Here is a 14,154-nt window from a genome sequence, read left to right as displayed (position 1 = left end):
ATTTATATATACATAATAATAAATATACATATATTATGTAAACAAAAACTTTTATTTTGGATGCGATTAATCGCAATTAATAATTTGACAGCACTGAAAATAACAATTATATATATTATTTTAATCTTTTGAGCAGTAGTGTATTTGAGGACGTGTGTGTACTTGAAAGTAATACAGACAATTTGCACGTTCCTGAGGAAAAAACGACTTTAAATCTCATCTGACCATTTAGACCGAGATTGGAAAACATCAGATTTCAAGTGGTTTTTATTTGTTTGTTTGTTTTTTCGCTGTTCACACAAAAAAATAGATTTTAAGCAATTAAAATCCCCCCCCAAGTAATGTTTTCTGGAGCTTTTGCCCATTGCATGTATTGGTTGTACTCAGACAGACTATCTATATTTTGCATATAATTGAAAATGACATCTACTCTATGATCTAATGAACAGACTTCCTCTATGGTAGACATTTTGCGAAATGTAATTTAGCTATGACCTCACAAAGCTTTGCTGAGACTCCCTTGACTCCAGTCTCTTCCTTTCACTTTCCTCACTCTTATTGTTTCCCCTCATCTCAAACAAACAGCATTCTTCTTGTTCTCTCTTTCTCTTCTCAGACTTTCTCTCTATCCATTGCCAAGCACACCACTCCCCCCTTTCTCATTATTTTTATATGTGGTACACATCTCATGGCTTTCCAGTCTGAAGTGAACTAACTTCTATACCTGTTGCCCCCTAATCCAGTCCTACACCTCTCGGTGTACAACACAGCCATTTTTTCCTCTTTAACTCCGTAGGGAATGCCACCCCTTATCTGACCTTCAAAAAAACTGCACCCGTTTTGCATCGAGAGATCAGAAAAAAAGCAACAACAAAAAAAGCAATGCAATTAACCCTATGAGATATCACCCAAAGAAAGATAAAGATGCTAAACAAACCCAAAAATACAAGTGGTCAATGAAAGATCAAATGATACTCTCTGTGCGTGGCTGCACTGCTCTTGTTCTGTGAGGGGTGGGGAGGGAGGAGGGGGGTGCATGCAATGCATGCTGCATGGAGTAGGGGTTGATGTTCGGGGGGGCTGTGATCGGTGGGGAGGACGGGTCGTACCATTGCTGAACTCCGATTAGGGGTCGTGCTGCATTGCATGTGCTTTTGCATGGCCACCGCTGGAACGCGGCTCATGCTCGTTGGTATCTACACCTGCAAGGAACGACGGACTGGTCTGAAATGGGCACACAAATATACACAGGCTCACAAACACATGCTCACTTCCTCACACTAACGCCATGTTGTGTGCTTGTGTGTTCCAGTTCCATGAAGGTACATCCAATGCATGAAACCGGCATCTAAAAACAACTTTTTATGTGCCCTTTCGTTCATTGGTTTATCCTAAATATATGAACTCCGACAGGTAGGGGGAGCTCTTTAGCAGTAGCCTTTTGTGACATTTGTGTCCTCAGCCTTTGCTAGCTGATTCAAGGTCAGTTGATAGCACTTCCCAAAAACTATAAGCGCACTTTATATTGTAGAAATTTGAATTAGATGCAGAATATCAAATCAAGTGGCAGTCCCAAAAAATACATACTTATGTGAGTGATATTTATGCCTGATCTGAGATCAGTTTTCACAGGCAGAGGAACACTGATGACGATGAAGCGATGACTTTATCCCATGTGATACTGCTCCACTTATCTGTGAGGGCTCCAATTAAGTCACTTAATTGATGTGTATGTACTGTATATGTTCTATGAAATGTGTGAATGGTTCATTCACACATTACAAGGCTGCAGATTGTTGGTCAATTATTTGTCAGTCTAAGAAAACTGCTCTCACAGATGCCAACTTAGTCTTCCCAGATCCCTTTTTGTGTGATTGTATGAGTATCATCAAAAGAAACTACAGTCAAAACTACAATCAAATGGGTGAGAAAAACTTAATCTCCTGCAATTTGTGTGGCCAGTGATTTATTCTTTGGCTACAAACTGCTGAGCTCCCCAAGCCTTTTATTAGCTCACCAAAACATCTGATTGGAGGTTTAACTTACACAGCCCTGCCCTCATCCCCTCTGATTGGCTCTTCACAGAGACTGCTACGCATGGACCTACCTGTTGCAGATGACAACACGGTGCATTTCAACTCCACTTTGATGGCTTTGATACGCACAGCTCTGGACATCAAAATCGCTAAGGGTATAGAACGACATCCCTTTTTCTTTTTCCTTACTTCTTTCCTATCTTTTATTTGACTAAAAATATAAATTAAACATAAGTCCATACGTATCATAAAAACAGATCTTTTTCTTTCTTTTTTGATTGTATTTATTTTTTATTTTTTGTTGAAAATTTGAGTCAAATATACCAAAAATTCCCATTTCTTTCTTTGTTTGGTTTTGTTTATTTCTTTTTTATTTTATTTTAAACTTTTTTTTTAAAATCTTTTTTTTACATTTGATATATAAAAACTATATAAAAAAATAATTTTCTTTCTTTGTTTATTTCTTTCTTTCTGCATATGAAAAACTTAAAAATATGTCTGTGTGTCTCTCTTGTATCTTCTGAATGAATGTGATTTTTAATATTGCGCTGATGCTTTTGGTGTATTGGCATATTTTGCTTGTCTGTACATATGTGCATGTGTATGTGTGTGTATGTCCCCTGCCCTGACATCATACGCTTACAGGAGGCGCAGACAAACACCAGATGGATGCCGAGCTCCGTAAGGAAATGATGTCGATTTGGCCAAATCTCTCCCAGAAGAACCTGGATCTGCTGGTAACACCACATAAGTGTAAGTTGCAGATGGGTTTGTAGAAAAAAAAAAAACAAAGATCACCAATTCATCAGAGGACAGCTTCTCTCAGCCCACACCGCTCAGCACCCTCTGATCAGGCAACACTTTCACTTTAACTAACCCTTATCCTGTCCCCACATGACAAATCAACATCTTACACTGTTAATTAGCTCAATAATACCATGCTTTACCATATTAATGCTATTTAAAAATCATTCTGTCTCACAACGATATGATTTATTGCTTATTGTCATTCCACAACTATATGATTTATGATTTATTGTCATTCCACTTCTAAAATACATACCCTCCCTTCCTCAACCTCTTTCCTTTTTCCCCTCTTTCTTTGTTCTCTCCTCTGTCTTCATTGCCTGTTATCAGGGGGTGCCTCGCTATAGACGGATCCTCTATAGAAGTCTTTTCACTCCAGCACGTGTAAAGCACAAAGCTGGGCTTAACCTCCAGACCACAGAGCCTCAAAAACAGTGTAGCCTGAGATATTACCTCATGTTTACAGATGTTAGAGACTTTACATTTTAATATGATGACCAGAATGTATTTAAATCTGTGTATATTTTCTATGAAAAATACTTTTGTGTGCTTTCCTTTAGCATGTTTTCTTTTTAATTTTGAAATTGCAGCATGCTTTAGAATTATTTCTAAGGTTTACTGTCAATCCCTGGGGGTTTCGTGCCATTTTACTATGAAATTGTACTAACAAGAAAGTGTTTAATGTGAAGGGATATCTTTGTCATTTATGGCAGCTCAAAATTTTTCAAATTTATATGTTATGTGTCTCATTCAAACTCTGGATGCCGCTGCAGAGTTTTGATGAAAAATTTGAGCTCCTCACAAAACAGTGTAATCCTAGCATTGTTATTGTTGCCTCATTCATGGCATATATTCATAGTGAAATGGCTCTTGAGTCCCTGTAGGAATGTAATACAGGCTAGAAATGTGAAGCTATTAAAGGTCCTTGAGAAAAATGAGAGGTTCTTTATAGTGGTCGACCGATATTTTTTTTTTTTTTGACAGCCGATGCCGATATCTTGGAAAGCAGGGTGGCCAATGGCCGATATAAGCCGATAGAATTGTATTTATTTTAATTCATATTTAAGAAATTTGAAATCGTTTGAAAATTTATTACAAAATAAATGTGTTAAATAAACATACTTATACTTTAGATGACAAAGTATTTTTCACAAATAAATAAATATTTAATAAAAATATAATTAAAAAGGAAGTAAACACTGTAACCAACAGGGCACTAAGTAATCTGGGAAGTTTGTGTGCATTGGGAATCATATTTTTTCAAATAAAGCCAAGGTAACACTCATTTTACATACAGCACACAGTGAAAATGACATGAATATGGCAGTGGGCAAATGCATAAAGCGCAGCATAATTTAAAATCACAAGTTTAAAGTTTGTCGATCGCGCATCTCCAGTGAAGCTGAACTCTCCTCCTGTCCGCATTCAATTCGCACGGTCGCAGACTTCTATCCGTATTTAGACAGAACTGTTAACGACAACAGCGAACCAGAGGGAGAATGTGAGCACTGTGTGCTCAGGCGCTGCCGTTCTCAGCCTCGAATGCATCGGCCAAACAGAAAAACTTATCGGCTGATGCCGATATTTAAAAAAATGCCAAATATCAGTCGTTCTACTACTAGTTCTTTAATTAATGAGGATCTGACTGTGAAAAGACTATCAGCTCTGTGGTGTTTTGTATTTGTCGATGTACTTTGTCTAGTGTCTATTGTGTAAAATGTGTATTGTGTGTTTCTATGTTGTTGTATATACAGTTGCACCAGAAAGTATTTGGGCACTTAAGCCATACTAAAATGTTTTGAATGTTATTGCATTTGGTAGCAGCACACCAGGTGACATTTATTTTAAGGAAAGCAAAATATTTTTCAACAAGTTAACAAAAATTGGTTAAATGTCACAGCAAATACGCCTAAGCGAAGTAAAATTCATGTGGTAATTTGTTGTCTATGCAATGACATTCATACTTGTATAACTATGACTTAAGTGTCTAAATCTAAATTTTGGGGCAGCTGTATTTGTGAAATTTGTCTTGTAATTTGTTATTTAACTGTTGTCTAGTTTCTCAGTCCCAGATTAAGACTCATTCTGGCCTATGAAGAACTTCTGTTGGTTCATTCCCATTGAGGTTTCTTGTGAGGTCATGACTGAGTTTTGTCTGGGTCTGAGAGACTAGACCTTGTGATTGTGGCATGTCTTGTCTCCAACTCCCATTCCCCTCTCGGCTCAGGGTCCCATTCCACCCCAGTCTAATTGTGCAGGTTAACTTTTTCATCCTCTCAGCAGCAACAGACCTGACAGTGGGCAAGATCTACGCCGCCATGATGATCATGGAGTACTACCGGCAGAGCAAGGCCAAAAAGCTGCAGGTGCTTCGTGAGGAGCAGGTACCACTTCAGACAAACAAACAAATGCCAAGTCTGCTCTCTAGCTTTGCTAATCAACACTGGTAACACCACATTTTATTGATTCGTGCCTGTCCACACGGCTATTCTAAATTTGTTAACTTCACATTTATTGGCTATGTCTGAAATGTATTTATAAATATTAACCTAAGATTCAAGTTATAATTTCTAGAAGTAATCATTGCCTTTTTTATACTCATTCTGAAAACTTTATTCACATATTGGTGCTTTTATACAGTATTTGTTATGAGATATCCCAAAATATGCATTCAAATACATGGTTGAAAACCAGACTCTACATATATAGGCAGTTAGGCATGCAGCTGACTGTAGTTTCAGACACAGCCAATGTCTCTTTCACTCTATTTTAAGATGAAATTATCCCTTGTTAGATATGTACACTGCCGTTAAAAAGTTTGGGGTCGGTAAGATTTTTTTCTGTTATTTCTCTTATGCCCACAAAGGCTGCATTTATTGAAAATGCAGTTAAACAGTAGTATTGTGAAATATTATTACATCTGTTTATATTTTAAAATGCAATTCATTCATGTGATGCTAAAGCTGAATTTTCAGCAGCCATTATTCCAGTTTTGGGTGTCACATGATCCTTCAGAAATCAATATAATATGCTGATTTGGTGCTCGAAAAACATTTCTTATTATCAATGTTGAAAACAGTTTTGCTGCTTAATATTTTTGTGGAAACTGTGATACATCTTTTTAGGATAATTTGATGAATAAAAAGTTCAAAAGAAGAGTATTTATTTGAAATAGAAATCTTTTGTAGCATTTTAAATGTCTTTGCTGTTGACTGTCACTTTCGATCAATATAATGTATTCTTGCTGAAAAACAATAGAATTATTTTTTTTATCTTATCGGTCCCAAACTTTCGAACAGTAGTGTATGTCACTTCCCACATGGAGCACTATGATTTAAAAGATGTACGTGCAAACCTTTAGATATTTTAGTGCTTTTATGGCATGGAAACAAAAACACTGATTATATACAAGATCATTTCACATTTTATTTACAGAGTTAGAGCATGCTTAAAAACACACACAGTAGTTTTGCTGAGTATATGCAATGATGAATGATACAACATGGCCTTTTGTCAGTGTCACTCCTGTCCCCTTCCCTAGAAACGTTTCCATCCTGTACAGGCACAGTGTCTATAGTTTCTGCCTGCATTTTCAATTTAGTAATACTTGGAGCCTACCACAAAGAGCGTGGACACTCTGTCGGTATCAGGGAATGGTCTAAATATATGTTTGTGTCTTGCCTCCCTGTCTGTCTCTTTACCTGTCGTACTTCACTTGACTGCATCTGTACCTCAGCACCGTCCTCTCAACATCAGCTTCACTTTTGTGGCTGTCTCACTCTCTATAACCATCTATGATGTCTGTATATCTATGTCTGTGTCAACTTGTTTGCATTTTAACTAATTCTTTTTGATATTTCCTCCTTATTTCCATTCTTTTTGGCATATTGGATCCACTGCCAACCTCTTGTTCTTTTTTGTTGTGTGTAATTTTCTCTGTTTTGTCTTGTCTTCCTTCATTTGTTGATTGGTGAGGATGTCACTAACATGGAATCTTTTCTCCCTCCGTGTGGACACCGTTTGTCTAGCCAAATATGTTCATTAATGGATGTTGAGGGGAGGTTCTTGGTGTAACCTTTGGGCTACCACGGTCTCTGAGATTTCTAGTGTTCATAGTTTAAGTTTCACCCACCCAGAACATGTAGTTCTGCAAGTATGAACCTCAGATCTTTACTGTAGCACGCCCAAATTGTTACAACCACCCATATCTTCTGGTGGGTTGGATGGAAATGTCTTGAGCCATCGGCACCTACCTAGACAGCACAGCCCCAATGGAGGACTCCATTCAGGTTGGCGAGGGCACAGGAGAACTCCATTTCCCATGATGCCCTCTGGGGGACCTCTGCTGTCTGGTACCCCACCACCTGTGGAATGCACGGTGGCTTGTGTGTGTTACCCCATATCCCATGAGTGTGTCTGATCCCAGCTGCAGGCCATGTTCGTATCTCACACAGAACCGAACGCCATTAATGTTTCAGCGCATGGAGCCATCCCCGAACCAGGAAGGTGGACAGGGGCTGAACGGTCTCCCCGAGTTGCCGCAGGAACCTGTCAACAGCCTGTGAGTAGCATCCTGCATAGTCTTTCTATGCAAGTCATGTGAATGAAAAATATTTGTAAGGCATTTATTAATCTGAGTTCATATTCATTGCAGCATTTACTAATACATTATTAAAATCCAAAGTTTTATCTGTTAATATTAATTAATGGACCAGAGCTAACATGAACTAACGATGAACAGTTGTACATTTATTAATTAACATGAACAAAGATGAATAAATACTGTAACAAATGTGTGACTAATCGTTAGTTAGCATTAGTTACTGCATTAATTAATGTTGACTAATGAACCTTATTGCAAAGTGTTACCGCTTTAAGTTAAATCTTTCTGAGTGAGTCTCATGAAATCATATCCAGGTCCATATTTCTTCCCAAAAGCAAAATGAAATGATAAAATGTTGTTTATTGCATTAATAAAATGAATTAATTTTTAAAAAGAATGGTATAAAATAAACAATTGTATTGCAGTAAGGAAAAATTCTGAAATACAAATATTTTTGTTATGAAAAATTTTAATAAAAAATTATTTTGTGTAATACAAAATTCTAAATTCAATAATTATAGACAGCATAACAAATACTGCCATGAAGTACTGTATAAACATTCTACAATTTAAATATTTATTTTCTCTATTTTCTCTCTCTCTCTATATATATATATACAGTGGGTACGGAAAGTATTCAGACCCCCTTAAATTTTTCACTCTTTGTTATATTGCAGCCATTTGCTAAAATCATTTAAGTTAATTTTTTTTCCTCATTAATGTACACACAGCACCCCATATTGACAGAAAAACACAGAATTGTTGACATCTTTGCAGATTTATTAAAAAAGAAAAACTGAATATATATATATACATATGTATTTCTCATATACTATGTATGTATTTTTCAGAGTAATGAAAATCTGTCATTAAATGTGGTTAATTGGCATGAAAATAATGTCACAGTTCCAAAATTGTTAATTGTACAAATTAAACATTCATTTTTTATTTTCTTATTTTTCTTTTTAATTTTGGAGTAAAATATTACCTGAGAGGTTTTATGAGATTCACCTGTTTCAACTGGTGCTCTTTGTCTTCTCTTTCACTGCTTAGCTTTGCTTTAATTGTTGTCTTTCTTCTTGTCCTTATAGGCTGCACTTCTGCTCTTTCTTTGTTTTCCCGTCTCTCAGCTGTCACTCTACTCACATTGCGTTTCGATTCTTCGATATACGTCTATCTGCTTTTGTGTTAATTCTGCTGTTTATACATATATACATTTGTAATCGTTTTTTTCTGTACTATTTTTGTCTGCAAAGGGCATTTTGTAGGTACAAAACTGCTTTTATGTAAGCGCATGTGTGAGTGAGTAAATGAATTAGCCAGCCAACATCTTTCTCTGGTTCAGGCCTCCGGAGGGTGGAATGAGTGAGAGCCAGTCGTGGGCGACGTCACGAGCCCAGGAAAAGCTCCAGAAGTCTGTTCCAGAAAACTGGAACCCTGACAGACCGTATCCTGATGACCATCACAACAGCCGTCACAATCCACAGGTAATATCGGAGGTCCTCAGTTCAGAAAGGCAATTTTGTCTTGTTTAGATCTGAATTTAAATTTGGCTTGGAAATCGTCAAAGCAGCCGTGACTATATCAGCTTCTCTCAGCCTTTGGTAATGAACTGTGTGCTGTTTAGCCAGTCACTGTCTTCCCGGCCATCGTCCCTTTTTCGCTGCTTTTGGACACACTTCTCATTCATATTATCACTCGTTCTATCTCTTCTGTCTCTGTCGGTCTGTAGCTCACTTCTTTATCTGTCTGATGAATCATTCTGATGAACTTCACTGCCCATTGTAGACCGTTTGTTTAGACCCTTCCATCACTGCCAGACTGCGGTGGGGTTTCACTGCTTGCCTGCTTCCTCACTGTCTGCTGGATTGTACCAAACCCCCTCCAGACTCTCATCTCTCCTTCAGTGTGACTCTTCTCTGTAGCTCAGCAGTCATCCGACCCTGATGTTTCCCTGCACTAGTCACTCATCCTAATACTATGAAGCAAAGGAGATGCTGAATAAACAGATTTAGGCATAATGAGCATGTTGGAAAGTACTTAAACCTGTAGTAGGCAATTAGACAGGGTCAGTGTGCACCTAGTCTCAGCCTACAAGAGATCTGTAAACAAGAGCTGTGACCTGACCCGATCCAACCAGTACTGTGTGTTCTACTTCCTCTCTTCCCTTTGGATGTGTATGCAAAACATTTATGCTAAATTTGTAATATTAAGTCTTCCATTATTTACAAAGCCAAAACTTAAAAGTACACATAGAAATTGCATAATTGAAAGACTTTCAGATTTTTTTTGTAGGAGTTGAATCATATTTAATTTGGGATTTTGGATTGGTAAAGAAAAAGATCTAATATATATAAAACAACAGCTTTTATATATATATTTTTTTTACAAACATATCACAAGTAAACACACTTGAATTTGAAGTAGCTTGAAATCTGAAACAACTCAATCTCTTTTTATTTCCTCTCAACAATTTGGATATGTATGCAAAATAAGTTAAAGGTAAAACATTTGTATTATTAATTTGTAATATGAATCTTAATATTTACTATATTTGACCTTTTTATAGACCAAACCTGAAATCGGTCAATCTTTTTTTATTTGCTCTCATCATTTTGGATATGTATGCAAAATAGGTTGTTAAATTAATTAAATTATTTAAATTGTTATATGAACCAGAACAACAAGTTTTATTTTATTTTATTTTATTTTATTTTGTTTTATTTTTACAACCATATCCCAAGAAAACAAACCTGAATTTGAAGTAGCTTAAATATGGCTTCTACATTTTATTTGGGATGATTAGTAGTAAATGTAATGTAAATGTGACGTAAATATTCAGATTTACTCGTCTTTAAACATTATATACAAAAATCAAACATTGGCTTGTTTATTTTATTTTATATACTCTATATATCAGTCAGACAACCCCTTCCTGTCTTCTCTCGTTTCTTGGCCGGAATAAGCTGTGATGTGGGCTGATAGTCAGAGACTAGTGTGCACCTGTTCTTTTATTCCACTCTGTTAGTGATATGCATCATTTGGAATGGCCTCTAGTTAATCTACTCTTCAGTTCAACTGCACTTTTGCGCAAAACGTTGGCCTCTACTGGTTTATCACACCCGATAGAGCTGTAGGCCGGTGAAGCAGGCATCAGCCCAGCCCACATGCTGTTGCTCTGTTTTGCAGACGGTAGAAATGAGAGAGATTGGGCCTGTTGGGGACGGTTACTCGGACACTGAGCCCTATCACCCAATGGAAGGGCATGGGCGGACCATCTCCATGCCACGCCTCTCAGCAGACAACCAAGTGAGCACCTTCATTCTTTCATCCATCCATTCACCCATTTGGTCTTTCCACCTTTTATCTGTTATCCATTCCCAATATCCGTCCTATGTCAGTTATCCAGCTAACAGCCTTTGACAGCTTCAGTTGGGGGAACCAAACTTCAAAAGTTTGGTGTGTTGTCATGCTAACAAGCCAATAAATGCTAGCATGTCTTTGTCAAAAGTCAAAGGGCACATGGATAAGTGGCTCCCACCCTGACCTTCACTTACATACATGGCTGTGTGAGAGTGTGAGAGAGAGAGAGAGAGAGAGAGAGAGAGAGAGTTGGTTCTGTGAATCATCATAACACCCTAGCTCAATTTCAAGAAAACCTTGGTGTGTCTGGAGTGTGCTGCTGCCAGAGCTGGATTTGAGGTAGTGACAGAAGTAACAGAAAACAGCCTGTGCATAATTACAAAATGTATAGTTCCAGCCCTAACTAATTAGATAAAGCATGTTTGTATGGAATTATCAACTATTTGATTGTATAAATATTTAATTAAAGTTTTACAGCATAACTAATTGTAACATTAAAATTAATTAATAAATCACATTTCTAATTGAAAAATAAAGACAAACATTACTGTTCAGAAGTTTGGAGTTTTTTATGTTTTTGAAAGATGTCTCATGTTAGCTGAGGCTGCATTTATGTGATCAAAAGTATAGTTAAAACCGCAATATTGTAAAATATTATTGCAAATTAAAATAGCTGTTATTTATTTTAATATATTTTAAAGTGTAATTTATTCCTGTGATGACAAAGCTGATTTCTCAGCAGCCATTACACCAAACTTCAGTGTCACGTGATCCTTCTGAAATCATTCTAATATCTGATTTGGTGCTCAAGAAATATTTCTTATTATAATTAATATTAAAAACGCTGGTTAATATTTTTATGGAAACTGTAACAAATGTAAAATTCAAAATAACAGACTTTATTTGAAAACAGAAAACATTCAAATTGTCTTTACTGTCACTTTTAATTAAAGTTTCTTTGATTAATGTTTAAAATTTTAGTTAAATGAAACATTTAAAAATACTTTCACTATTTTTTAAATGCAACATAATTTAAGAAAACATTTGCATCCAAATGCATTTCTTAATCCATTTGTCAGTTGAGTTAAAAAAAAAAAAAGTTATAGGACAGTTCACATATGAAAGTAGCCATGCAGTTAACTGTTGACTAAATTGAAGACGTGTCCCATTACATGCATTAAAAGGCCAAAATTAAGTATGAACATATGCACTGCTTTGCATACCCAATGTACTGTGACCTCCTGACCTGATGAGATATTTCACCAGATCCTTTTGAAACACTACCACAAATCAACCTCTGGAGGCAGTAACATGCTCAAAACATTCTATTCCGCAAACATACACCCACAACATATCACATAGAAGCAATTACGCTATTATGCTATAATGCATAAATGTGTGTACACACACAGCATTTCTTGGAAGTGTGGTGTGTACAGTACACACCAGGAAGTGTGAGGATCCAAAGTCTGTGTTTGTGCATGTCGTGTAAAGCTGTAACATAGATGTGGTTGTTGTTCTTGTGACTCACTCTTGTCTAACACTGCTCTGCCCCACAGAGTGTGCGTTCTGCTGCGGTAAGTGTGTTAGTGTGCTTCCTATCTTCCTATACACTCGCTCAATTTTTGTCTTTTTTCTCTTTCCTTTTCCTCCACCTCCCCCCAACCCCTTCCTTTCAATGCCCGTGTGTTTCTGTGCTCTCTCTAAATTAAAATGGGGATCACTATTTTTCTCTCTCTCTTTCTCTTCTCCTCTCCACTTTGCTTTTAATCTCTCCTTTAATCTTGTTTTTTTCTTTCCGTTTTAACCCATAATGCCTTGTGGTTTTCTGTTTCCCTTTTCCTTTCATTGTCATTCATGTCCTCTTTTTTCCTTTGTCATTTTGTGGTTTTACTTTTTCTCTCTTTCTCCATTTTTTTTTTTTGCTTCCTTTGTTTTGGTCTCTCTCCTTCTTCATGGATTTCCCATGGCACGTCTTTTCATTTCTTACTCCATCGATTCCTTTCTTCTTTTTTTGATGATTTCTCAACCCTGTGATCTTTCTTGCCCACTCTGTCATATTGCACATTGAATTTGTCACCATTTTCATGTCATATCTCTGTGCCCCTTGATTTTCTACTCACCTTTTCCTTTCTTCCTTCCTTCCTTGTTCCATTTCCTCTTTACTTCCTTTATTTTCCCCCTCTCTCTTTTTTCCTCACACACTTTCTCTGCTGTGCTCTGTATGTATCGTCTCGTGGTCTCATGCGTGTGTCCTGTTCTGCGCACCGTCTGTCTGCTGTTCAACAGCGACGGAGACACAGGCCGCGAGGAAGTAACCTCAGTGTATGTACCATCTCTGGCTTTCTGCCTCTTCTCCATGCTCTCCCTCATTCCCGCTCTCTTATTTTGTCTGTTTTAGGAGTCTGCGTCTCTCTTTATGTCTTGATGTCACACTGAACTCTATTTCATGCCATCCTTCTTGTTATTCACCCTCTTTTCCTGTTTTCCCTTTGTATATTCTGTCCGTCGCTGTACCTTTCTCTCTATATACCTTTTTCCTGTCCACTTATGCAGCCCTGTATCCCTATGTGTGTGTGTGTGTGTGTGTGTGTGCGTGCGTGAGTGTGTGTGTGTCTGCCTGTGTCTTATCTCTGTATTTCTGGTCCTGTGGACATGGGGAGCTTTCGCTGTCTCGTAGTTCTTGACGCATGGATTTTAAACAGGAAAACCTGCTGCCAATAACGGTCATGTTGTTAGCATGTTTCAGTCTGGCGCATGGCATAAAGCATTATGTGTGTGAGTGAAGACGAGTGTAAAGGGATATTTCAGTTTTCAGATCATGTTTTGATGCAGAAGAGCGTTATGTGCCCAAGTATGTCTTTGTGTGTCTACACATGCTATAGATTGTCATGTTGACCATCATGTATCCGGATGTGTGCATGGACAAATGTGCTGAACTTCTTTTGGCTGGATTGGGTTCTGTGTGCTCAGCTATGGCAGAGAAACATGAGTATTTATTTAATGGTTCTGCTTGAATTAGAAAAGCTGCAGCGCATGTAAGGCATGACCTATCTATCTATCTATCTATCTATCTATCTGTCTGTCTCTCTGTCTTTATGTCTTTGTTTTCTATCTATCTATCTATCTCTGTCTGTCTGTCTTTATATCTGTGTTTTCTATCTATCTATCTATCTATCTATCTATCTGTCCGTCTGTCTTTATATCTGTTTTCTATCTATCTATCTATCTATCTGTTTTCTATCTATCTATCTATCTGTCTGTCTGTCTTTATATCTGTTTTCTATCTGTTTTCTATCTATCTATCTATCTATCTATCTATCTGTCTGTCTGTCTTTATATCTG

General features: G+C 37.2%; 1 protein-coding gene across 1 annotated transcript in view; it reads left to right on the top strand.

Moving 5' to 3' along the window:
• The window catches only part of LOC107751115 (voltage-dependent P/Q-type calcium channel subunit alpha-1A-like), a 78,297-nt gene that overhangs the window by 60,209 nt on the left and 3,934 nt on the right, over positions 1 to 14,154 (top strand). Inside the window, exons 34-41 of the mRNA XM_016566721.1 lie at positions 2,086 to 2,191; positions 2,682 to 2,789; positions 5,124 to 5,227; positions 7,298 to 7,404; positions 8,792 to 8,933; positions 10,636 to 10,755; positions 12,369 to 12,386; positions 13,099 to 13,134. Coding sequence (XP_016422207.1) covers positions 2,086 to 2,191; positions 2,682 to 2,789; positions 5,124 to 5,227; positions 7,298 to 7,404; positions 8,792 to 8,933; positions 10,636 to 10,755; positions 12,369 to 12,386; positions 13,099 to 13,134 — 741 coding nt within the window. The remainder of the gene's footprint in view (positions 1 to 2,085; positions 2,192 to 2,681; positions 2,790 to 5,123; positions 5,228 to 7,297; positions 7,405 to 8,791; positions 8,934 to 10,635; positions 10,756 to 12,368; positions 12,387 to 13,098; positions 13,135 to 14,154) is intronic.

This window comes from Sinocyclocheilus rhinocerous, unplaced genomic scaffold, assembly GCF_001515625.1.
Source record: "Sinocyclocheilus rhinocerous isolate Xijiao unplaced genomic scaffold, SAMN03320098_v1.1 scaffold1413, whole genome shotgun sequence".
NCBI classification, from domain to species: Eukaryota; Metazoa; Chordata; class Actinopteri; order Cypriniformes; family Cyprinidae; genus Sinocyclocheilus; species Sinocyclocheilus rhinocerous.
Note: the sequence above shows the minus strand (reverse complement) of the source record. Positions and strands in the feature narration are given on the sequence as shown.